This window comes from Canis lupus, chromosome 27 (assembly GCF_048164855.1).
Source record: "Canis lupus baileyi chromosome 27, mCanLup2.hap1, whole genome shotgun sequence".
Lineage (NCBI taxonomy): Eukaryota > Metazoa > Chordata > Mammalia > Carnivora > Canidae > Canis > Canis lupus.
In genome coordinates this window covers 28,652,738-28,675,127 of record NC_132864.1, presented here as the reverse complement: position 1 = coordinate 28,675,127, position 22,390 = coordinate 28,652,738, and the positions used below count along the sequence as shown (strand labels likewise).

Genomic DNA, 22,390 nt, shown 5'->3' with positions numbered 1-22,390 from the left:
TTCATAGCATCCCACAGGGAGCTCCATTATATGAATATCTTTCATGATTCAGTTTTGAATGTAGGTGAGGTCCAGACCCTATGGCTAAGAAAGAATTCTTGAGACGTCTTTGGTGCAAAAGAGGTGATTTTATTAAAACATCTGATGAAGGGGATCCCTGGGTGGCTCTGTGGTATGGCACCTGCCTTTGGCCCGGGGTGTGATCCTGGAGTCCCGGGATCGAGTCCAGTCCCACGTCGGGCTCCCGGCATGGAGCCTGCTTCTCCCTCCTCCTGTGTCTCTGCCTCTGTGTCTCTCTCTCTCTCTCTCTCTATCATAAATAAATAAATAAATAAATAAATAAATAAATAAATAAATCTTAAAAAAAAAAAAACAAAAAAACATCTGATGACCTGTGGGCAGAAAGAGCTGCTCCACTGGGGTTGTGAGAAATGGCTGATTATATATTGGGAGTTGGGGGAGGTAAGGAAAAAGGGAGGGGTCCAAAAGCACTTTCATATACTAAATATACATACATATACATATGTATATGTATATACATATACATATACTAAAGAAGACTCTCAGGATCCTGGACACCTGACTATTGTCAAGCTAAAGTTATTTTTCCCGGGATCCCTGGGTGGTGCAGTGGTTTAGCGCCTGCCTTTGGCCCAGGGCGCGATCCTGGAGACCCGGGATCGAATCCCACATTGGGCTCCCGGTGCATGGAGCCTGCTTCTCCCTCTGCCTGTGTCTCTGCCTCTCTCTCTCACTGTGTGCCTATCATAAATAAATAAAAATAAAAAAAATAAAGTTGTTTTTCCCTCCAGCAAAACATTAGCATTAAGAAAGCTGGAGGTTTCCAGGAGGAAGAGCACACCTATCCCACCCAGGGGTGGGGAATAGGGGTTGAGGTGTGTCAGCTTGTGCTTTGTCCTCAGCTTTCCTTCTGCTCCCTCATCACTTCTAGTCTTTTTTCTTATTTGTGTGGGTTTGTGTGTGCACAAGTAAGCTGCCTTGTTCAATTATAGACTCCAACAGTCTTTTTTTTTTTTTTTTAAGATTTCATTTATTTATTCATGAGAGAGAGGCAGACACAGGCAGAGGGAGAAGCAGGCTCTACGCAGGGAGCCCGATGTGGGACTCGAACTCCAGGATCGCGCCCTGGGCCGAAGGCAGGTGCTAAACCACTGAGCCACCCAGGGATCTCCCCCAACAGTCATTTCTTAGTGCACTTTCCTCTGGCATTGACAATTACAGCATTCCAATTGCCAGTCCAAAAAAAGCCCTGATAGCAATAGAATACTTAGAAGACCACATCCATACATCCCCTTCCATGCTCTTGATCATGGGCTGAACACCCCAAACCCCATTCATGAAACACTCACTCTCTGCCTATTCTCTTACATCCCTGAACCTCTCTCTATGAAATTCTAGGTGTGCATCTTGCAGATGGAGAAGTCAGTTTTTAGGCTTGAATTGGCCACCTCCCCCAAAATAAATTTCTCTCTCTTTTCCAAACACTTGTCTTTGAGTGATAGGTCTTTGCTTGTAATGAGTTTATCGGAGTTTGTTTAGCAACAACAGTGTTGGCAAATCCAACCAGCAGCTATGCTTTTGATTTGTCCAGCCCCCTTGGGATTTCCTAGGATGGAGTAGTTGGCTGGGCAGTATGCCAAAGCTCACCTGTTCATTTTCTGGGTTAATGGCAATGATAGATCATTCATTACTATGTACACATACGCATTGTGTGCTAGCGTATGACACATAACTCTCTACATTTTCTCATTTTACTCTCATAACTGGACCTCAGGTATACTTATGATTCAATATAAAGGTGATAAAACTAAAGCTTAGAGAGGGTAAGTAATTTGTCTACCTAATTAATTGCCATTAGTTAATAGAATTTAGCAAGAAACAACCTTCTTGGGATATTAAAACAAAAGTATTAAGCTTCACCCACTCTGGAAGAAAAGACACCAAACCAAGCTAGTGATGGCAATGACCCATGAGAGGTGGGGTTATCAAAACTTGCACTTTAAGGGTGTAAACTGTAAGCTTTTATTCTGTTCCAAGGAATATGTGCTATTTCATAGACAAAGTTTTTAGTTCTTTTTTTTTTTTAATTTATGATAGTCACACACACAGAGAGAGAGAGGCAGAGACATAGGCAGAGGGAGAAGCAGGCTCCATGCACCGGGAGCCTGATGTGGGATTTGATCCCGGGTCTCCAGGATCGCGCCCTGGGCCAAAGGCAGGCGCCAAACCACTGCGCCACCCAGGGATCCCCAAAGTTTTTAGTTCTTTTTCCAATTTAAAGATTTTATTTTTTTTAAGGATTTCATTTATTTATTCATGAGAGACACAGAGAGAGAGAAGCAGAGGGAGAAGCAGGCTCCATGCAGGGAGCCAATATGAGACTCCATCCTGGGACTCCAGGATCATGCCCTGGGCTGAAGGCAGGCACTAAACCGCGGAGCCACCCAGGGATTTCCCCAGATTTTATTTTTTAAGTAAGCTCAACCCTAAGATCAAAAGCCAGATACTCCTTCAACTGAGCCAGCCAGGTGCCCCTGTTTTTTATTTTTTCTTAAGATTTTTAATTGTTTAATTTTTTATTTTATATATATATATTAAAGATTTTATGTATTTATTCATGAGAGACAGAGAGAGAGAGAGGCAGAGACACAGGCAGAGGGAGAAGCAGTCTCCCTGCAGGGAGCCGATGTGGGACTCCATCCTGGGCCTCCAGTATCACACCCTGGGCTAAAGGCAGGTGCCAAACTGCTGAGCCAACCAGGGACCCTCAAGATTTTTTATTTTTTTATTTTTAAGTAATCTCTACACCCAGCATGGGGCTCAAATTTACAACCCTGATATTAAGAGTTTATGCTTTACTGACAGCCAGCTAGGCACCCCAGATAAATGCTTTTGAAATAAATATGTTCAATAAGACAGTGCAAAGGACTATTTGTGTTATTCTCTCTACCCCTATCCCTACCAAATTCATATGTTGAAATCCTAATCCTCATTGTGATGGTATCAGAAGGTGTGACCTACAGGATAGGGATTAGGGCCTATGGGACAGTGAATCTTCATGAATGGGATTAATGCCTTTATGAAAGACTCGAGACAACTCCCTTGCCCCTCACACCAGCTAAGGACACAGTAAAAAGATGGCCATCTGTGAACTAGGAATGGGTTGTATGAAAATCAGTAATCGGAAATCATAAAAAATGGAGTTGGGTGGTTTTGGAGCTCTTACGCTCTACTAGTCAGAGTCAGTTGCAGACCCAACAGGAAAAGACGTGGGGTGCCAGGCTGGCTCAATCAGTAGAGCATGTGGCTTAATCTCAGAGTTAGTGTTGTCTTACAGTTAGTATTGATCTCAGGGCTAGGAGTTTGAACCCCACATTGTGTGTGGAGATTACTCTTTTTTCTTTTTTAAAGATTTATTTATTGATTTTATTTTATTTTAGAGAGAAAGTGCACGTGTGCATGCATGCACCCTAGTGGGGGGGTGGGCAGAGAGAGGGAGAGAGAATCCTAAGCAGACTACACACACACACACACACACACACACACACACACACACACACGGAATCTGACACAGGGTTCTATCCCAGGGCCCTAAGATCACATCCTGAACTGAAATCAAGACCTGCCACTTAACTGATTGAGGACCCAGGAGTCTCAAGATTACTTCAAAATAAAATCTTTAGGGCAGCCCCAGTGGCGCAGCGGTTTAGCGCCGCCTGCAGCCCGGGGTGTGATCCTAGAGACCCGGGATCGAGTCCCATGTCGGGCTCCCTGCGTGGTGCCTGCTTCTCCCTCTGCCTGTGTCTCTGCCTCTCTCTCTCTAGCTGTGTCTCTATGAATAAATAAATAAAATCTTAAAAAAAAAAAAAATCTTTAGGGATGCCTGGGTGGCTCAGTGGTTGAGTGTCTGCCTTTGGCTCAGGGCATGATCCCGGGATTCGGGATCGGATCCCACGTGGGGCTCCCTGCGAGGAGCCTGTTTCTCCCTCTGCTTGTGTCTCTGCCTCTCTCTCTGTATCTCTCATGAATAAATAAATAAGAGCTTTAAATAAATAAATAAATAAATAAATAAATAAATAAATATCTTTAAAAACAAAGGTGGGAAAAAAAATAAAAATAAAAATAAAAATAAAGGTGGGGGGGCACCTAGGTGGCTCAGTTGGTTAAGTGTTTGACCTTGGCTCAGGTCATGATCTCAGGTTCCTGGGATAGAGCCCTTGCATTGGGCTCCCTGCTCAGCGGGGAGTCTGTTTCTCTCTCTCTCTGCTCCACCCCCTGGCTTGTGTTCTCTCTCTCTCTTTCAAATAAGTAAATAAATAAAATCTTAAGGAAAAAAAAAAAAAAACAGGAAAGAAAAGATGGACTTGACCATGCAGATGGATACTACACTACTATTCCAACTGAGGAAGAGACACTTTCCTCATCAGGCACCTTTTCATCTCATGAAAAGCCACCACACTTGAACTCCCAGTTTATTCCAATGGACTTTTAATTTATAACAGCCTCTCCTACTTTCCCTTTTTCTCCATAAAAAGCATACCTCTCCTTTGTTCCCTGGACTTACCTACAGTTTTGCCACAACTTGTTTGTCCCGAACCACAATTCTCTTTTATTCCTTAATGAACCCATCTTTTGCAGGTAAAATAATTGGCTTTTTTTTTTTTTTTAAAGATTGTCACCAGGGCAGCCCCCAGTGGCTCTGCGGTTTAGCACCGCCTTCAGCCCAGGGTGTGATCCTGGAGACCCGGGATTGAGTCCCACATCAGGCTTCCTGCCTGGAGCCTGCTTCTCCCTCTGCCTGTGTCTCTGCCTCTCTCTCTCTGTGCCTCTCGTGAATAAATAATAAAATCTTTAATAATAATAATAATAATAATAAATAAAGATTGTCACCAGACACAGAATCTGCTGGCATCCTAATCTCAGATTTCTCAGTCTCCAGAACCATGAGACACAAGTTTCTGTCATTTTTATTACCTAGTATATAACATTTGTTATATAAAGCCTGGCCAGACTAAGACACAAGGTTAAAGAAGACAAAATTAAGAGAAGCAATTAATTCTAGCAGCAAGCAATTACTGAGCATTTATTATACCAGACACTTTGCTAAGTGTGATAAAAAGTAGTCAGCTTCACCACAATTCTGTACTATGTTGTCAATAGCACTCCTTTGTAAAATAAGAAGCTAAGTAAGATTCAGGGAGGTGAGGGAAATATCTCGAGGTCTCACAGTTCGTATTGATGGTTTTAAATTTGGCTGATTCCAAAGGCAGGATCATTATCACTGTTCTCCATAAGCAAAAAGAAACATTCTTTGCTGCTCAGCTTCTACTGTGGAGGCCGAGAAAAATCAAGGCCATTCCACTCAAGTTTAGCGTTCGCACAAGTACAGCCATCTTAGGCCCCTGTGAATAAGAGCTGAACTTTATAGGAAAAACTGCAGAATGTCCTCAATGTCCTCGGCAGGTAATTCCATATCAGAAAGACAACAGAGCCCACACCTGTGGTAGATGAGAACAGAGCTCAATGCCCTTGAAAGCCCCATATCAAAATGTAAACAGAACTTGAGAAATTCTTCCATCCCCTAGACCAGCCTATAAAAAACCCAGCTGTAACCCACTTTGGGGTCCAAGTCCCTGCTCCGTTGTGTCGGGTATACCTGGACCCAAGCTCGAGCTTGCAAATAAACCCTTGTGCGCTTGCATCAGTGTCGGCTCCTTGGTGGTTTCTTGGATTCGCAATCTTGGGCACAACACTACAAAATGCATATGCAAGAGAAGATCCCTTTATTAGGGTTCTCCAGAGAAACAGTACCAATAAGATATATACACAAGAGAAAATCTGTTATGGGAACTGAGTTCCATAACACAGTTATGGAGGCTGAGAAGTCCCAAGCCACTTCTCTTTGCAAGCTGGAGAACCCTGAAAGCTGGTGATATAATTCAGCTGGGTCTGATGGCCTGTGATTTAGGGGGCTGATGGTGTAAGTCTCCATCAAGTCTGAAAGCCTGAGAACCAGGAGCACTTTTTTGTTCAAGGGCAGAAGAAGATGGATGTCTCAGCTGAAGCAGAAAGAGCCAATTCATTCTTCCTCTGCCGTTTTGTTCAGTTGAGGTCTTCAGCAGATTGTGTGATGAGCACTCACATTGGAGGGCCATCTGCTTTACTCAGGTTCACCTATTCAAATGTTAATCTTTTCTGGAAACACCTTCATAGACATATTCAGAAATAATGTTTTACCATCTATCTGGGCATCATTTAGCCCAACCAAGTTGACACAAAATTAACCATCATAATCCCTAAAGAATTAATGCTCATACTTAAAAATGGCAGCATCTTCTATCCAGGATGGAGTAAAAACTACATGGTCACATATTGCCACTAACATTCCAAATGTGTAGCACCTTCTCAAAAGCAGCATCTATTCAGAAATGTTCAGATCGGGACACCTGGGTGGCTCAGTGGTTGAGTGTCTGCCTTTGGCTCAGGGCCTGATCCCAGGATCTGGGATGGAGTCCCACATTGGGTTCCCTGCGAGGAGCCTGCTTCTCCCTCTGCCTATGTCTCTGCCTCTCTGTCTCTCATGAATAAATAAATAAAATAAAATAAAAAGAAATGTTCAAATCATAAAAGTATTGATATATTATGGCTACAGGTATGAAAAAAATGTGCATACAAGGATAATAAAGGGATATAATATGTAAATAGAAAATACTGTTTTAGGTCATGGGAGTCTTTCACGATTACTTTCTTTTTAAAGATTTTATTTATTTATTCATGAAATACACAGAGAGAGAGGCAGAGACACAGGCAGAGGGAGAAGCAGGCTCCATGCAAGGAGCCTGACATGGATCTCGATCCTGGGTCTCCAGGATCAGGCCCTGGGCTGAAGGCAGTGCTAAACCGCTGAGCCACCCGGGCTGCCCTACTTTTTTTTTTTTTTAAGATTTATTTATTTATTCATGACAGACACAGAGAAAGAGAAAGAGGCAGAGACACAGGCAGAGGGAGAAGCAGGTTCCATGCAGGGAGCCCGATCATGCCCTGGGCCGAAGGCAGGCGCTCAACCTCTGAGCCACCCAGGCTTCCCTCATGATTACTTTAAAGCAAATCTCAGAATCATATTTTATCTGTGAATGTTTTAGTTTATCTTTAACAACTACTTTTTTAAAAAAATATTTTATTTATCATAAGAAACATAGAGAAGCAGAGACAGAGACAAAGGAAAAAGCAGCTTCCCTGCAGGGAGCCCGATGTGGGACTCCATTGCAGGGATCCGGGATCATGACCTGAGTCAAAGGTGGATGCTCAATCACTGAGCCACCCAGGGGAGCCTCTAGCAACTCCTGTGTTATTGATTGATTGATTGATTTTTTAAAAGATTTTATTTATTCATGAGAGAGAGAGAGAGAGAGAGGCAGAGGCACAGGCAGAAGGAGAAGCAGGATCCATGCAGGAAGCACTATGTGGGACTCGATCCTGGGTCTCCCGGATCATGCCCTGGGCTGAAGGCAGCGCTATACTGCTGAGCCACCCGGGCTGCCCTATTTATTTATTAATTAAAATAAACTTTTAATTTCTGGATGATTTTATTTTTCTTTAAGATTTTATTCATTTATTCATGCGAGACACACACACACACACACAGAGGCAGACGTACAGGCAGAGGGAGAAGCAGGCTCCTGCAGGGAGCTTGATGGAGGACTCGATCCCAGGACCCAGGGACTGCGACCTGGCCCAAAGGCAGATGCTCAACCACTGAGCTACCCAGGCGTCCCTCTTCTGTTTCTTGTTGAACTTCTCTCAGTTCCTTTTACTCACCTCCAAATTTTTGTGTAGTTTTCCTTCTCTCTGGTAACAATTGCTGTCCTTTTGTTCAGACCTTTCCAGTATATTAAATGTTTGAGGTGCTTTTGGAGCCAGAAGAGAGGAGCTACTTACAGATTGTAGGCAATGACAAGTGCTCCTATTTAAACTCTTGAAGTGCCTTATGGAGTGTATTCCACCAAGAGCAGGCTTGAAAACATGAAGTTACAGATTTTCACACAGTTCTTTGGGGTTAACGTCAATGAGAATGCCCACAAATTTTCTTGGTTTCCTTGGTGCCCACGACTGGGGCTGAATAAATGGGCAATTGGTCTGAGCAGTGAGGCACCTCCCTTGTTTCCACGTTGTCCCGAGGAACAATGGAGGGGCTTCTGTACACATTCTTAGCTATTCATTTAACTTGGTTTTCACAATTCTCACATGTGTTAAACAAAACAAAACAAAAAACAACCTTAGGTTCATTTTTTTTAAAAAAGATTTTATTTATTTATTCATGAGAGACACAGAGAGGCAGAGACAGGCAGAGGGAGAAGCAGGCTCCCTGTGGGGAGCCCGATGTGGGACTTGATCCCAGGACCCCAAGATCATGTCCTGAGCCAAAGGCAGAGGCTCAACCACTGAGCCACCCAGGTGCCACAACTTTGGGTTTATTAATAAAGTTTTACTCAGAGTTGTTTTGCCTGCATAACTGTGATGTGGTCTACAATTTTCTTTATTATTTCTGCACAGAGAGTGTGATAGAATGTGTGTGCTGGCATGGATCCACCCCAGGGAGGATATGCTCCTCCCTAACCATGATACAGGCTCCTGGGGTAGCAAGGAGATTTAATCAAAGGCAACTCCTTGGGGGTGCCTGGCTGGCTCTGTTGGTAAACTATGTGACTTGTGATCTTGATCTCAGGGTCATGAGTTTAAGCCCTACATTGGGTGTTGAGCCTACTTAAAAAAAAAAAAAAAAGTAACTCCTATAAGTGCTTCAGCTATCTTTCATTATGAACCCTAGAGGTTTCTGCTCATTACCCTAATTGACATTAGACTTAGGCTTTTGTTAGTAAAGAGGAGTGGTGTTTAAAACGTGTGGATTGGGCAGCCCTGGTGGTGCAGCGGTTTGGCGCTGCCTGCAGCCTGGGGTGTGATCCTGGGGACCAGGATCTAGTCCCACATGGGGCTCTCTGCATGGAACCTGCTTCTCCCTCTGCCTGTGTCTCTGCATCTCTCTCTGTGTGTGTCTATGAATAAATAAATAAAAATCTTAAAATAAAATGTGGATCAACTAGAATTAGTTTAGAGGCGTCTTCATCCATAAAAATCTAGTGAGTGCTTCACCGTTCCATACTCAAGATAGCATCCCAGATTTGATTCTTTTTTTTTTTTTAATTTTATTTATTCATGAGAGAGACAGAGAGAGAGAGAATGAGAGAGAAGCAGGCTCAACTCAGGGAGCCCGATGTGGGACTCATCCCAGGACTCCAGAATCATGCCCTGGGCAGAAGGCAAGCACTAAACCACTGAGCCACCCAGGGATCCCCCCCAACCCCCATTTGATTCTTAAAGGGTCCTGTGCCCAATACAGGTGGGGAGGGTTCTTAGTTCTATCCTAACATCGGAATACTTTTTTCATTTGCCTCAGATGAATCTTTTGTGCAAGGAGTTCTAGGAAAAGCAAAGAGGAACAGGTCCGGGGTGTAGGGGTGCATATGGGAGATTTTAGAGTAAGTCATATGGCTGTTTCATGCCTGCTTGCTGAATGTACTTACCAGAGCTGGAATGCTGTATGAAACTTGCTTTCTTTTCTTTTCTTTTTTCTTTTCTTTTCTTTTCTTTTCTTTTTTCTTTCTTTCTTTTTTCTTTTTCTTTCTTTCTTTTTTTTTTTTTTAAGACTTTATTTATTCGGGGGATCCTCTGGGTGGCTCAACGGTTTGGCGCCTGCCTTTGGCCCAGGGCACGATCCTGGAGTCCCAGGATCGAGTCCCGCGTCGGGCTTCCGGCATGGAGCCTGCTTCTCCCTCCTCCTATGTCTCTGCCTCTCTCTCTCTCTCTCTCTCTCTCTATGTCTATCATAAAATAAATAAATAAATCTTTTTTTTTTTTTTAAAGGACTATTTATTCATGAGAGACAAAGAGTGAGAGGCAGAAGACATCGGTAGAGGGAGAAGCTGGCTCCCTGAGGGGAGCCTGATGTAGGACTCTATCCCGGGACCCCAAGATCATGTCCTGAGCCAAAGGCAAGAGGCTCAACCACTGAGTTACCCCAGCATCACAGAAACTTGCTTTTTTTAGAACCTAGTAGAAGGGCAACCCCGGTGGCTTAGTGGTTTAGCGCCGCAGTCAGCCCAAGGTGTGATCCTGGGGTCCCGGGATCGAGTCCCACGTCGGGCTCCCTGTGTGGAGCCTGCTTCTCTCTCTGCCTGTGTCTCTGCCTCTTTCTCTCTGTGTCTCTCATGAATAAAAAAACCCCAAAACTTAAAAAAAGAAAAAAAGAACCTAGTAGAACTAGAGGATGAAAGAAGAAATTAGGAAATGGTTTGAAATGAATGAAAATGAAAGTACAACACACCAAAGGTTTTGGGATTCAGCAAAAGCAATGCCTAGAGGGAAATTTATAGCTTTGAACAACTATTTTAGAAAAGAAGAAATATCTCAAATCAATAGCTTAAATTTCCACCTTATACAATTAGAAAAAGAAGAGCACACTAAATCCAAAGCAAGCAGAAGGAAGGAAATCATAATGATTAAAGTAGAAGTAAATGAAATAGTAGAAACAATAGAGAAAAAACAGTGAAATGAAATGTTGGTTCTATGAAGAGAACAAGACATTTGATAAACATTTAGTTAGACTGGCCAAAAAATAAGAAGCAAAGACTCAAATTACTAAAATTAAGAATGAAAGAGAGTGGTGGTACTTGGGTGGCTCAGTTGGTTGATTATCTGGCTCTTGATTTCAGCTCAGGTCTTTTTTTTTTTTTAATTTTTATTTATTTATGATAGGCACACAGTGAGAGAGAGAGAGAGGCAGAGACACAGGCAGAGAGAGAAGCAGGCTCCATGCACCGGGAGCCTGACGTGGGATTCGATCCCGGGTCTCCAGGATCATGCCCCGGGCCAAAGGCAGGCGCTAAACCGCTGCGCCACCCAGGGATCCCAGCTCAGGTCTTAAATGCAGGGTTGTGAGTTCAAGCCCCATGCTGGACTCTGCTCTGGGCATGGAGCTTACTTAAATAAAAAAGAAAAAAAAAAAGAATTAAAGAGATAATTAGAAAGGAATACAAAGCAAACATATGCCAATAAATTAGATAATTTAGAAGAAATGGGTAAATTCCTAGAAAGACACAAATTAACAAAATTGATTTGAGAAGAAATAGAAATTTTGAATAGACCTGTAATAAGAGATAAAGTTAGTAATTAACAATCTTCCTACAGGGGCACCTGGTTGGCTTAGTCTGTAGGTATGCCACTCTTGATCTCAGGGTCTTGAGTTCAAGCCCCACATTGGGTGTAGAACTTACTTGAAACAAAAACAACAACAGGGAGTCCCAGGAAACTCTCTGTTCAGATCTTGCACTATGTGTCTTTTTATTTGTATCATTCATACAACTGTAGTCACAAATATAACTTTTTATGAGTTATGTGAATCATTCTAGTGAATTGTTGATTCTAAGAAGGGTTATGGGAACCTCTTGAACTCGTAGCCCATCTGTCATAAGTATGGATGGCCTGAGGACTCCCACTTGAGGCTGACATCTGAAATAAGGGCAGTCTTGTTGGACTTAACCTGTGTCTTTATTTTTTATTTATTAAATTTTATTTATTTATTCATGAGAGACACAGAGAGAGAGAGAGAGAGAGAGAGAGAGAGGCAAAGACACAGGCAGAGGGAAAAGCAGACTCCATCCAGGGAGCCTGACATGGGACTTGATCCCAGGTCTTCAGGATTATGCCCTGGGCCGAAGGCGGCGCCAAACCACTGTTGGCTCAGGTCTTGATCTCACAGGTGTGAGTTTGGGCCCCACATTGGGCTCCATGCCCAGCTAAAGAAGAAGAGGAAGAGGAAGAGGAGGAGGAGGAGGAAGAAGGAGGAGGAGGAGGAGGAATGAAATTGATGGACTTGAATTTGCTGTTATGAGAAAAACAACTTTTGTTTTTCTGAGTTGCCACGTAGGCATTTTACAGCATGATAATCGTGCTCATATCCAGAGTCTGGACAGTTAATAAGGACTTGAATTTAGGACTTTGCTTTTCCCAGGGCACCTTTTAAAATAATCATGTAGTTAAGCCCATGAAAAGTTAGTGATCTCTACCTCAACCACCTTATAAATAATAGATCTTGCAACCCTGTTCTCCATCTCCTGCTCACTCATGACCTAGGACAGGGAACTGCCCTTCCTCCAGCTCATTGTGTTGGCCACCTCTCCCCATCTCCTATACCTTTCTCACCTGCCACTCCACTTCTGCGATCTGTAAGTAATAAATCCTATGACTTTACTTCTTTTGTGTGTCTTGAAACTGTGCCTTCAATCACAACAACCTCGTGGTTTTCACTTCCCCAAAGTGGGAGCTCCAATATTGAGAATGTGTGGGTGGTTTGTGTGCCCTCATTCACCAGGTCATAATCTGCATATTCTAAATTCAATACACTGGCTCCAGCTTCTCAACATACTTAACTAATGACAAAACAGTATCATAGTGACATGAGGATAGATGTGTAGATCATGGAATAGAATTAAGAATTCCAAAATGTACTCTTACATTTATGATCATTTGATTCTCAACAAGGATGCCAAAACAATTCAATGGGGGAAAGAATAGACTTTTCTTTCCTTTCTTCTTCTTTTAAAAAATATTTTATTTATTTATTTATTTGACAGAGAGAGAGAGTACAAGCAGGGGGAGTGGAAGGCAGAGGGAGAGGGAGAAGCAGATTCCCCGCTGAGTGAGGATCCTGATATTGGGCTCGATCCCAGGAACCTGGAATCGTGACCTGAGCTGAAGGCAGATGCGTAACTGACCAAGCCACCCAGTCACCCCAATAATAGACTTTCCAAGAATGATGTTGGAATAGTTGGATAGCCACATGCAAAAGAATGAGGTTAGATCCTTGCCTCAGACTATATACAAAAATGAACTCAAAATGGATTATTGATATAAATGTAGGAGCTAAAAATATAAAACTCTTTTTTTTTTTTTTTTTTTAATTTTCATTTATGTATGATAGTCACACAGAGAGAGAGAGAGAGGCAGAGACACAGGCAGAGGGAGAAGCAGGCTCCATGCACCGGGAGTGCGACGTGGGATTCGATCCTGCGTCTCCAGGATCGCGCCCTAGGCCAAAGGCAGGCGCCAAACCGCTGCGCCACCCAGGGATCCCTAAAAATATAAAACTCTTAGAAGAAAATGCAAAGGTAATTGTAATGGTTTCTCAGCTGCAACACCAAAAGCATGAGTAACAAAAGAGAAGATTGATGAGTTGACCTCAACAACATTAAACATTTTTGTGGTTCAAAGGTTATCATCAAGGGCAGCCCAGGTGGCTCAGCGGTTTAGCGCCACATTCAGCCCAGAGTGTGATTCTGGAGACGGGGGATCGAGTCCCACGTCAGGCTCCCTGCATGGGGCCTCCTTCTCTCTCTGCCTGTGTCTGTTCCTCTCTCTCTCTCTCTCTGTGTGTGTGTGTGTCTCTCATGAATAAATAAATAAAAGCTTAAAAAAACAAAAACAAAAAGACAAAGGTTATCATCAAGAAAGTGAAAAGATAACACAAAATAGGAGAAAATATTTGCAAATTATATATCCAATAAGGGAATTGTATCACAGTATGTGAAAAATTTCTTGTAACTCAATAGTAAAAAGACAACTCGGTTTTTAAAAGGGCAAAGGATGTGAACAGACATTACTTCAAAGAAGATTTATAAATGGCTAGTAAGTACTGGATAATATGCTGAACATCATTAGTCCGATGCAAATCAAAACTACAGTGACAGGGTGCCTGGGTGGCTTAAGTGCCTGACTCTTTTTTTTTTTTTTTTTTTAAGTGCCTGACTCTTGATTTAGGCACAGGTTGTGATCTCTCGGTTGTGAGATCAGGCTCTGTGCTGGGTGTGGAGCCTGCTTAAGACTCTTTTTCTCCCTATGCCCCCCTCCCCCCCATGCTCTCTCTCTTCCCCCTTCTCAAAAACAAACAAACAAAAACTACAGTGAGATATCACTTTGCCACCTACTAGAACAGCTGAAGTTAAAAAGAAAGTAAAAAAAAAAAAGAAAGTAACAGGCTGCCCGGGTGGCTCAGAGGTTTAGTGCCGCCTTCAGCCCAGGGCCTGATCCTGGAGATCCTGGAGATCTCCCACAAAGATCTCCCTTTCTCCAGTACAATTGACCCTTGCACAATGCAAGAGTTAATGGCGCCAACCCGCTGTGTGGTTGACAATCCACATATAACTCTTGACTTTTCAAAAACTTAACTACTAATACCAATTGTTGACTAGAGGCCTTACCAATAACATAAACAGTTAATTAACACATATTTTGTATGCTATATGTAGTATATGCTGTTTCCTTAAAATCAAGTAAGCTAGAAAGAAGAAAATGTTATTAAGAAAATCATGAGAGAGAAAAAAAAAAAAAAAAGAAAAGAATGAGAGGGCAGTCCCGGTGGCTCTGCAGTTTAATGCCACCATTAGCCCAGGGCCTGATCCTGGAGTCCCGGGATCGAGTTCCATGTTGGGCTCCCTGCATGGTGCCTGCTTCTCCCTCTGCCTGTGTCTCTGCCTCTTTCTGTGTGTGTCTCTCATGAATAAATAAATAAAATCTTAAAAAAAAAAAAAAAAGTAAAAGATAATCATGAGAACAGGTGTCTGGGTGGCTCAGTCAGTTAAGTGCCTGCCTTTGGCTCAGGTCATAATCCCAGGGTCCTGGGATCCGGCCCGCATTGGGCTCCTTGCTCAGAGGGAAGGAAGTCTGCTTTTCCCTCTCCCTCTGCCCCCCAGCTGCACTCATAATAAACCCTTTTATTTTATTTTTATTTTTGTAAATAAACCCTTTTAAAAAGAAGAAAGAAAATCATGAGGAAGAGAAAATACATTTACTGTCCTATATCAAAAAATATCTGTGTAAAAGTGGACCTACACAGCTGAAACCTGTGTTGTTCAAGGGTCAACTGTTCCTCCTGACCTGGCTGCCTCTCGCTCAATATCACCTCTGTCACTCCCCCACTACTCCCCCAACCCCAATGCAATAGGATTCTTCTCCACTTGCATGCCATGTCTCCTGCTTATCTATCTGAAAATGCCTTCAGGAAGCATCCTTGATTTCATCACTAACTCCAGGTTGAGGCCAAGGATACTTCCTCTTTGTTCCCATCTCCTTCTGTGCTTTTATTGATACCTGCTGAGTAAAGTGGCAGGCTGTGTGCACTACTTTATATACTCTGCACTCCTGATGTTCCATATATATGTCCTCATTGTTGAGGGTGGTGCTATGGCCATCTGTGTTTTAGAGATAAGAAAACTGAAACTCAGACACTGAACTGCTTAAGGTTATATAGTAAGAGGAAGCACTAGACGTGAAACCCAGTTCTGTTTGGGTAAAATCTGCAGTATCACAAATATAATGCGTAACTGGATTTCTTTTCTCCTTAGTCCACTGGGTGAGCACTTATTAGTATTATTTTATTATTATTATTTTTTACACTTTACTGCTCTCATATCACCTCCTCTGCAAAGCCTATCTTGTTCCTCTCCTTACCTTACCTGAGTTAGGTGTTTCTTGCTTGGTGTCTCCATGGTCCTGGCAGCCCCAGGGAAATACCTATTAAAATCTCCATTTCAACTTCTCTCTTGAAAAAAATCATGAGACTGTCAACACAGTATCTCAATCTCTCAGGGCACCTGGATGGCTCAGTCAGTTAAGTGTCTGCCTTCAGCATAGGTCATGATCCCAGGGTCCTGGGATGGAGCCCTGCGTAGGGCTCCATGCTCTGTGGGAAGTCTGCTTCTCCATCTCCCCTGCTCCTCCCCCCTGCTTGTGTGCATGTGTGCTCTCTCTCTCTCTCTCTCTCTCAAATAAATAAATAGAATCTTTTAAAAAATTAAAAACAAACAAACCACAGTATCTGAATCTCTCCACGGTAACAATTACCAGAGTCTAGTAGTGTCTCCTCCCCAGTTTTGAGATGGGGCACTTACTTTATTTCCATGAAGACCTCCCCGCTCCCTGATACATCCACCCCCACCACTGTCACCCATGTGTTTGCTTCCTGCCTGAAGCCCTTACCCCTCAGTACTCTAATGATAATTAGATAATTAGATAATAATAATGATGATTATTTTGCCTCTTGACAGCAGCACCTGGAAAGGAAAAAATGGTGTGTTGTATTTTCTCATCTGGCCATCTCTGATATAGTCAACATGTCACAAAAAGTGACCAAACCAAAAGAATTCTTAGTCAAAGTAAAACTTTACACCTAAGTCTGCTGCAAGTATTTGTCACCAGCTATTGAACATGCTAGGGGTTATGACTGCTATCTTGAGTCAGAGCAAAGTAATGTCTTTCTCTTCATCTGGTGGCAGCCACAAAGACAGGAAAAAGCCCATCAGCAATGGAGATGCCTTCCTTTCTGGTTATAGATTATTTGTTATATAATTCCCTCTGCTAGGATGGGAACTCCCCTTGGCTTCTGTGCAGAAAAAAGTTAACATAGCAGTTTTGAGATTGCATATCCTTAGAAAATCCTGCTGATAAGGTTGGCCATTGGCTGGGAATTTGGATTTGGGGAGAATTTACTTATTCCCAGAATTGGTAAGACTGGCCCACTCTGCCTATATTGTTTATAGAAACATAGTTTATGCTGAATACCTGTTTTCCTTCTGGAATTCTGGCACATGCTAGGCAGAGTGCTCATGTGACCAGTGCCCAAGAAATAGTCTGGGTACTGAGTTTCTAATGAGCTTCCCTTACAGATGACATTTTCATACAAGTTGTCACAGCTTGTTGCTGGGGGAATGAATTGTGCCCTGTGTGACTCCCTGGGAGAGGGCCCGTAAGAGTTTGTGCCTGGTTGCCACTGGACTTCATCCCATGTGCTTTTTCCCTGTGTTGGGTTAGCTTTGTATCCTTTCACTGTAATACATCATAGCCATGAATAGGATGATACACCAAGTCCTGTGAGATTTCCTAGAGAGGCATTGCACCTAGGGTGGGTTTGGGAGATACCTGACACAGCTTCTCTCCAGTTATCTGGATTCTATTCTTCTCCCTCTTCCCTGAAACCTCCTTATGCAAGCCCTGGTAAATGGCCCCTGGTGTACAAATTGTTTAATCATCTTGGCTGTACTTAATCTGGTAGGTTCAGCTTCCCTAAGAACACAGGCTTAGGTAGACCTGGGTTTGAATACTAGCTCTCTCACTTTTTTTTTTTAAGATTATTTATTTATTTGAAAGAGACAGAGACAGAGAAAGCACAAGTAGGGCAGAGGGAGAGGGAGAAGCAGACTCCCTGCTGAGTAGGGAACCCATCATGGGGCTCAATCCTAGGACCCCAGGATCATGACCTGAGCCGAAGGCAGATGCTTAACCTACTGAGCCACCAATGCACCCCTGAATCCTAGTTCTTCACTCTTATCTTTTGGGAGCTTGTTTATTCAACTGTAAAATGAAAATTAAATTGGGTTTAATTTGATGGATTCATGCAAAGTACTACATATATTAACTATGGAGCAAATGGAAACTTTTTTCTCCTGATTTTTTTTTTTTTTAAGTAATCTCTACACCCAATGTGGAACTCAAATTCATGATCCTGAGATCAAGAATCACAAGCTCCACAGACTCAGCCAGCCAGTCTCCCCAGTCAATGGGAATTTTTATTATTGTTTTGATTATTGGTATAAAAATCCTCTCCCCAAATAGACGGGAAGCATCTAACTGTTCTGTTGCATTTCTCCCGGGACTGAACATTCTCTTACACAGAGTAGGTGCTTGACGCTCTGCTGAAAGGGCATTGGTTACTATGTTGTGAAAGATGTGATATTGTTGCCAAAGTAAAAATAATAAAAGTAATCATTATAATTTTAAGAATCACATTTGAGTACTTACCTTGTGCTATGCCTTGGGCTAAGCAATTTGCTTAATTTGTTTCATTTGATCTTTACAACAACCCTGTGAAATAGATTCTACTATCACCATTTTAAAGAGGAGGAAATGGAGCTTAGCATCATTGTGGCCTCACACAAATAGGTGGCAGAGCTGGGATTCAAATCCAAGTGTATCACTCAGGTCAGGCTGCCCTAATAAAATATCACCGACTAGGTGACTTAAACAAAAGAAGTCAATTTTCTCAAGGTCTGGAGCCTGGAAATCCAAGATCAAGCCAGCGCGGTCAGTTTTATTTTCCGGTGAGATGTCTCTTCCTGGTTGTTTTCCCTCTGGCTTTCTCATAAGAGCTTTCCATAGTGAATGAGTAGGGAGGAAGTGAGGGAGGTCCCTGGTGTCTTTTCTCATAAGGACATGAATCCTGTCTAATGAGAGTCTTACTTTTATGACTGCATTTAACCTGATTAATTCCTTAGAGGCACCATCTCCAAATATAGCCACACTGGGGATTAGGGCTTCACCATATGAATTTTCTGGGGGAGAAGGGAAGCTGTCTGACAGCAGAGTCTGAGAAGAAATAAGCAAAGCACAAATTTGTCAAAACTTTTTTTTTTTAAAGATTTTATTTACTTATTTATTCATGAGAGAGAGAGACAGAGAGAGAGAGAGGCAGAGACACAGGCAAAGGGAGTGCAGGCTCCATGCAGGGAGCCCCATGCGGGACTTGACCCCAGAACTCTAAAATCATGCCCTGAGCCAAAGGCTGAGGCTCAGCTGCTGAGCCACCCAGGCATCCCTAGTCAAAAATCTCTTATTTGCATAAGATATTATACTAATCTTGGGGCATCTGGGTGGCTCAGCGGTTGAGTGTGTCTGGCTCAGGTTGTGATCCTGGGGTCCTGGGATCAAGTTTGGCATCAGGCTCCCTGCAGGGAGCCTGCTTCTCCCTCTGCCTAGGGCTCTGCCTCTCTCTGTATCTCTCATGAATAAATAAAATCTTTTTTTTTATTTTTTAAAGATTTTATTTATTTATTCAGGAGAGACACAGAGAGTAGAGAGACACAGGCAGAGGGAGAAGCAGGCTCCACGCAGGGAGCCCGATGTGGGACTTGATCCCGGATCTCCAGGATCACGCCCTGGGCTGAAGGCGGCGCTAAACCACTGAGTCTACCCGGGCTGCCTGAATAAATAAAATCTTAAAAAAAAAAGAGAGAGAGATTTATCTTATTTGTTCTGATAATTTTTTTCTATATTGGGAATGATGTGGGGAGGGAGGTGAGTGCTCAGTTTGCTTCACTCGGTCAGAAATTTTACTTCAGGGGTGCCTGGCTGGCTCCTTCAGAAGTGCATGTGATGCTTGATCTTGGGGTTGTGAGTTCCAGCCCTATGTTGGGTGTAAAGATTACTTAAATAAATAAACTTAAAAAATAATAAACTTAAAAAAACAAAACAAAACTTTAGTCCAAATAGAGCTGCTAACGCTAACCTGGGCAGATGTCTGGAAGCCTACCTCCCCATAGGGCTTTGACAGAGAACACATGCAAAGGGTCCTGGATTTAGAAGTCTAACTAAACTTGGAATTTACCCTAACAGGAAAAGAATTTGGAAGAGTGAAGGGAGAAACAAAAACAAAAACAAAAACAACCCCCACCTCAAACAAAAGTAATTATACTGACTCAGAAATAAAGCCTTTTTTAGGGGCACCTGGATGGCTCAGTGGTTGTGTCTGCCTTTGGCTCCGGTCGTGGTCCTGGGGTCCTGGGATGGAGTCCCGCATTGGGCTCCCCACGAGGAGCCTGCTTCTCCCTCTGCCTATGTCTCTGCCTCTCTCTCTGTGTTTCTCACGAATTAAAAAAAAAAAAAGTCTTTTTTATATATCCCCTAAGTCAGAAGTAGTTAGCTGGGATGCCCAGTGGCCTTTCCAGCTAATAGCAACAGGTAAGGGAAAAGTTTCTTTGAAGTTCCTCCAAAAATGTTTATCTGATTTCTTTTTGTGGTCAGATTGTTTTGGTCCCTGGTCATTAGTCTGAAGAAGGAATGAAGATTGTCTGCAGAAGTATTTTCAAACACTACTTTCATCTCCTATTTCTTTGCAGAAGCACCTAATTTAATCAGGACATTTGCTTGCATTGTAATTGTTTACTTAGAGACTCTACCCCCCCACCCCCTTTTTAAAAGATTTTATGTATTTATTCATGAGAGACACACAGAGGCAGAGACCACAGGCAGAGGGAGAAGCAGGCTCCATGCAGGGAGGCTGATGTGGGACTCGGTCCTGGGTCTCCAGAATCATGCCTTGGGCCAAAGGCAGCGCTAAACCGGCTGAGCCACCGGGCTGCCCTCCCTGTGTGTTTTTAGACAAATAACTCATTCTCCTTGTAAAATGTAAGAGAGTTGTGATTGTCTAATATTCCTAAATACCATTAAGCCAGACAGCTGCTGTAGTTAATTTGCCTTCCGAAGATGTATAAATCCTAAAATGTTAACAAATTGCGTAGAACAGGATCAGGATTCACAAGATAAATTCTTAGACTAGGATGAGGGAGGACCCAAAGGAGCTGCAGTTTTAAGCACTAGGAGTTAAACCTTGGTTCACAACTCTGATTTTTCAATTATAAACAAGCAATGCTAAGAGTTATTTCTTGGAATCTCTTTCTTTTTTTTTTTTTTTTTAGATTTTATTTATTTATTTATGAGAGACAGAGAGAGAGAAAGAGGTAGAGACACAGAAAGAGGCAGAAGCAGGCTCCATGCAGGGAGTCCGATGTGGGACTCGATCCCAGGTCTCCAGGATCAGGCCCTGGGCTGAAGGCAGCGCTAAACCGCTGAGCCACCAGGGCTGCCCTGGAATCTCTTTCTTTCTTTCCTCCTCTTTCTTTCTTTTCTTTCTTTCTTTCTTTCTTTCTTTCTTTCTTTCTTTCTTTCTTTCTTTCTTTCATGTTTCTCTTTCTTTCTTTCTTTCTTTTTCTTTCTTTTTCTTTCTTTCTTCTTTTTTTTTTTGTTAAATTTATTTTATTTATTTATGATAGGCACACAGTGAGAGAGAGAGAGAGGCAGAGACATAGGCAGAGGGAGAAGCAGGCTCCATGCACCAGGAGCCCGATGTGGGATTCAATCCCGGGTCTGCAGGATCACGCCCTGGGCCAAAGGCAGGCACCAAACCACTGCGCCACCCAGGGATCCTCTTTCTTTCTTTCTTTCTTTCTTTCTTCTTTCTTTCTTTCTTTCTTTCTTTCTTTCTTTCTTTCTTTCTTTCTTCTTTCTTTCTTTCTTTCTTTCTTTCTTTCTTTCTTTTTCTTTCTTTCTTTCTTTCTTTCTTTCTTTCTTTCTTTCTTTCTTTCTTTCTTTCTTTTTCTCTCTTTCTTCCTTTCTTTCTTCCTTTCTTTCTTTCTTTCTTTCTTTCTTTCTTTTTTCTTTCTTTCCCTCTCTTTCTTTCTTTCTTTCTTTCTTTCTTTCTTTCTTTCTTTCTTTCTTTCTTTCTCTCTTTTTAGTAATCTCTACATGCATTGTAGGGCTCGAACTCAAAACCCTGAGATCAAGAGTCACATGCCCCAACTGAGACAGCCAGGTGGCCCCTCTCTTGGAATTTCTTAAACAGAATTTTCTGTTTTAATTTCCTTGATCCAGAGACTTAAAAGAGGCATTTTTTCCTCCCTTCTGGATATGAATCAAGAACTTAATCTGAATTTCAAAGATCTAGAAGGATAAATGGGGGTTGTTCTTTGGACTAGGTTAGAGGAGCATGGAAATGGTGAGGACAGTGTCAACTATCCAGAGAAATTGGGATTGGGAAAAAAAAAAAAAGAGCTGGAAATGGGGCTGGTGTTTAGCATCACTTTTTTTTTTTTTTTTAAGATTTTATTTATTTGAGAGAGAGGGAGCATGAGCTAGGACAGGGACAGAGGAAGAGGGAGAGAGAGAAACAGACTCCTCACTGAGCCCGGCACAGGGCTCAATCCCAGGACCCTGTGATTGTGACCCGAGTCAAAGTCAAAAGCTTAAGCAACTGGACCACCCAGGTGCCCCACCAGGCTAATTCTTAATAATGTTTATCTACATTTATGTAGGCCTAAGAGATCCTTAGGCAGCTTTGTATGGTTACTAAACTGAATGCCCTGAAGACTATACTAACACAGATACTAGTGAAAGGCCCACCGTGAGAGACTATATGGTTCTGTGGCAAAGGCTGGCAAACCCTGGGCCAAATCCAGCCCACTGCTGTTTTGTAAACAAAGAGCTACAATGACAGAGTTGAGTAGTTAGAACAGAGGTGGTATGGGCCACAAAGCCTAATGCATTTACTATCTGGCTCTTTGCAGTAAGTTTGACAATGCCTTCTCCAGGGCCTCAGGTTGGGCCCATCCCCACTTCCTTTAAGCGGCCAGGATGGGGAGCATGTTGTATCAAGTATCACACAAAGAACTGACCACCCAAGCTCTGGCTACACTGTGTTTCCTCTGGCATG

General features: G+C 42.6%; 2 protein-coding genes across 5 annotated transcripts in view; one reads left to right on the top strand and one right to left on the bottom strand.

The window, feature by feature from the left end:
- Positions 1-22,390, top strand: part of CHEK2 (checkpoint kinase 2) — a 91,623-nt gene that overhangs the window by 3,301 nt on the left and 65,932 nt on the right. The window lies entirely within an intron of this gene.
- HSCB (HscB mitochondrial iron-sulfur cluster cochaperone) overlaps positions 5,598-22,390 on the bottom strand; it is a 33,321-nt gene continuing 16,528 nt past the window's right edge. The window contains exon 6 of one of the 2 annotated variants that reach the window (XM_072803087.1): positions 5,598-5,773. In XM_072803087.1, coding sequence (XP_072659188.1) covers positions 5,613-5,773 — 161 coding nt within the window. In that variant the 3' untranslated portion in view covers positions 5,598-5,612. Of the gene's footprint in view, positions 5,774-19,214; positions 19,310-22,390 lie in introns of those variants that run through there. The other variant, XM_072803089.1, reaches the window with a different exon arrangement.